The 3,285-nt window shown below is 33.2% G+C and overlaps 1 protein-coding gene across 3 annotated transcripts in view; it reads left to right on the top strand.

Moving 5' to 3' along the window:
- LOC106961874 (dynein heavy chain 6, axonemal-like) overlaps positions 1 to 3,285 on the top strand; it is a 20,064-nt gene that overhangs the window by 10,099 nt on the left and 6,680 nt on the right. For 2 of the 3 annotated variants that reach the window (XM_015055952.1, XM_015055953.1), the window contains exons 9-13: positions 52 to 138; positions 222 to 323; positions 1,454 to 1,534; positions 1,643 to 1,763; positions 2,834 to 2,985. In XM_015055952.1, coding sequence (XP_014911438.1) covers positions 52 to 138; positions 222 to 323; positions 1,454 to 1,534; positions 1,643 to 1,763; positions 2,834 to 2,985 — 543 coding nt within the window. The remainder of the gene's footprint in view (positions 1 to 51; positions 139 to 221; positions 324 to 1,453; positions 1,535 to 1,642; positions 1,764 to 2,833; positions 2,986 to 3,285) is intronic. The other variant, XM_015055954.1, reaches the window with a different exon arrangement.

Here is a 3,285-nt window from a genome sequence, read left to right as displayed (position 1 = left end):
TTTTTTTTTTTTTTTTTTTTTTTTTTTTTTTTGTCTGTTTGTGTGTCAAAGGTTCTTCCTGACTTTCCTTTATTAACAACTGAGCTATTGCTGGAGTTAAATGTTTTGACGTTCAGGCCCTCCGAGGAAGACTTTAAGGTCTGCTTAGCATGTCCTGCAACAAGTAATATTTCACATTTCAAGTACACATATGTAATATATTTAAAGTATAATTTATACAGAAAGCCATCAGAGAACTAATCAGGGAGTTCAAGAATACAGGAATGTCTTTGATGCCCCTCACAGGAGACCCTGAAATGGTTCCACTGATAGAGTTTGAACAGGTGATGGTCATGAACTTAATCACACACACACACACACACACATATATATATATATATATATATATATATATATATATATATATATATATATATATATATATATATAGATATTCAGAGTAAGTTTTCCCCTATAAATGTTAGACATTTCTTTAAAGCTTTTATTATGTTGAATGTAAAGTTAATTGTATTTACGTTGAAGATAGTAACGGTACATGATGATGTTGTTTTCAGTTAATATATTTCTAATATCGACATGAAATGCACATCATATTTCTGTAAGAATACAGATGCTTAAAAACTGAAACAAAGTAGTCCATAACTTCTTTGTTTAAAAAAGTGGAATGACAGGATAATTATTGAGGATTGAAGATTAAGAAGGGCATAGAAAGCTTACAAAATAGTCATAATCTGTCAGTATTTAGAAAGTTTTGCATTTGTATTTTCTGGTCGCACCAAAATGTATGTTTTCCAATTCCATTGTTTACATCATGCTTGGAGGAGGATTGGAACTTCATAACAGGCCCTGAACACCTTGTCTGCAGTAATGTTTGGAAGAGAAAACATTCTGCTGCGGAGCTGTTTTTCAGGACATGGTGCCGGCATCTAATAACTTAATGGGATAGTAAATATTTCTATACAAGATATAAATCCCAAATAGTCAGTAAATCTCTTACAAAAAAAGAAAATGAAGCTGTTGGAATGGTGAAATGTGAAAACACCCAGTTTGACTCCAATTTACATTTTTTGAAAGGATCATAATGTTTAGAATATGCTCTGAGGGTCTTTAAGAATCGATGCCATCTGTGTGAAAGAACAGAAACAAGTCATCAATGCACGTGGCTCATTTTTCTATGCAGGATGTCTTGAAGCCTTCCTGTCTTTAAATGCTTCGTGCAACGCATACAATTCAAGATGTGCGTCCACTACTTATTCTTTCATCCTAGTTTACTACACATAACTTGAATATGGACTCACTTGGCTTCATATCTTTGCATGTGTGGATTACTGGGGTTGTTATTGAGATCTGGTGTGAATTTGATGCCAATAGTCTTATTTCTTGTCTGATAAAACCATCGACGTGTTCAATGCTTCCTTTCTCGCATGTATGTGTTTATTTTTGGCACTTAAAGGAGGAACTGGAGGGTGGTCCATCTTTGAACACTGTCTTAGAGGAAGATATCCACCTTCAAGGTATCATTAAAAAGATCATGGTAGGTCTTTACACAATTTCTTTCATTGGAGTCTTTTTGTTCAGATTTAAACTCTATGTAGTTACATCCACTTTTTTAATGCTTGGGGTTTTTCTAACTTCCCTTCAGGATTCACTTCATTTAGCTTTTGATTTAGCCCACGTCTCTTCACGCGCATTTGAGCATTTTCTGGATTTTGCTAAGAAGAATAAGGCTCTGGAACTTGTTGCAATGGAACAAAAAGAACCAGGTGATTGTGACAAAATAATTAGAGTCAACGGACAGTTTTTAGATTACATTTTAGGGGAACATTTTTAAAGATTTCTTCTTTTGTTAACGATCGTTTAATTTATTTTAATTTTAATCATGTTTCAGTGTTATTAAAATTTATGTAAAAATTTCTATGTCCACTGTTTTGCACATGATTTTTATCTACACTATAGACACCACAAGCCCATATTCATTTTGTAAGTAGCTTGTACTAATTCTAAGGTTATATTATTATTCTTAGATTTTCTGGCTACCCTTTCTGTTTTTTCTGTTGAGGAAACAAATTTTCAAATCAAGTCTTCATCAACAAAACACATTGGACGTATCCATTAAATGTAAAAAAGAAAAATTGGGAAAGGTTACGTCGGCACTCCCATGTTGTGCTGAGTCCATAAATTGTTGGAATAGTAAGAAATTAAAATTTGTAAGATATTGACAAACTTAACAGCAGTTAACAGTCTGCCAATCTGGTGTCAAAGCCTTAAGCTTGAATCTTTCATGTAGAACACAGAGTAAAAATATGTACAGTGAGATTTAGATCTACACGTTGCATGTCATTTGAGTAAATAAGACTGGTAATGTTCTGATTTTGTTTTTGTTTTTTTGTTTTAATCCTTTCCCACAAATTTTAAAAAATAAACTGTATAACTGAAGAATGACATGCATCTACAAACTTATTGAATATTGGAATAAAGACACACATTGCAGTAAGTTCACATTTTTTTCCTCACTCGTTTGGTCATATACAATATTTTGGTGCGCATAACACTCTTGACCTTGGGCTCTGTAAACTATGTCAAGTGTAGGAATCTACCGCACTATGACTCAATCCAAAAGACTGAAAACTGCCAGTCACAGAGGTAATCTGCATGCTTAACTGTAACTTTCAATGGATGATCTGAAACCTTTAGATGTTGCGAGAAAAAAAAAAAAAAAATTTAGTGCGTACCAAGTACTTTGTCACATTACTGTAGAGTATGTCTTCGTAAGTCATGTAGAAAGTAGCAGTTTTTTATTTTATTTATTTGTCTTGTTGTCTTTGTTTTACAGAGTTGAGTTTTTTTGCCAAGACCTTGGAGTTATACCATGGTAAATATAAGGAGGCCATAGCTATCCAAGACAAGATGCATCTTGGCTTACTGCTGGTGGATCAATTACAGCTCAAACAGCAGCTTAATGCTTCTACTCTCTCTTCTCTGGAGGTCAGAACTACTTTAATGGAATCATGAATATAGAGACTTTTTATCCTACTGCATTGTAATCCATTGAAACACTTTGGTATTTTTTCCCCCCAATTCCTTTAGCACTTTCTTTTCTAAATCAACTTCTATTGGCTTCATGTGGTCAAAAAATCCCATGTATTTACAACCTACCATGCGCATGCTTTTTTTTTTTTTTTTTTTTTCCCCCAAAATTGTATTTTGACAATTTTTCTCCAAGTCCTTTTTTTTTTTTTTTTTTTTTCCCCCAAAATTGTATTTTGACAATTTTTCTCCAAGTCC

Source organism: Poecilia latipinna, unplaced genomic scaffold (genome assembly GCF_001443285.1).
Source record: "Poecilia latipinna isolate Pla-1442-1.1 unplaced genomic scaffold, P_latipinna-1.0 Scaffold1345, whole genome shotgun sequence".
NCBI lineage: Eukaryota > Metazoa > Chordata > Actinopteri > Cyprinodontiformes > Poeciliidae > Poecilia > Poecilia latipinna.
Note: the sequence above shows the minus strand (reverse complement) of the source record. Positions and strands in the feature narration are given on the sequence as shown.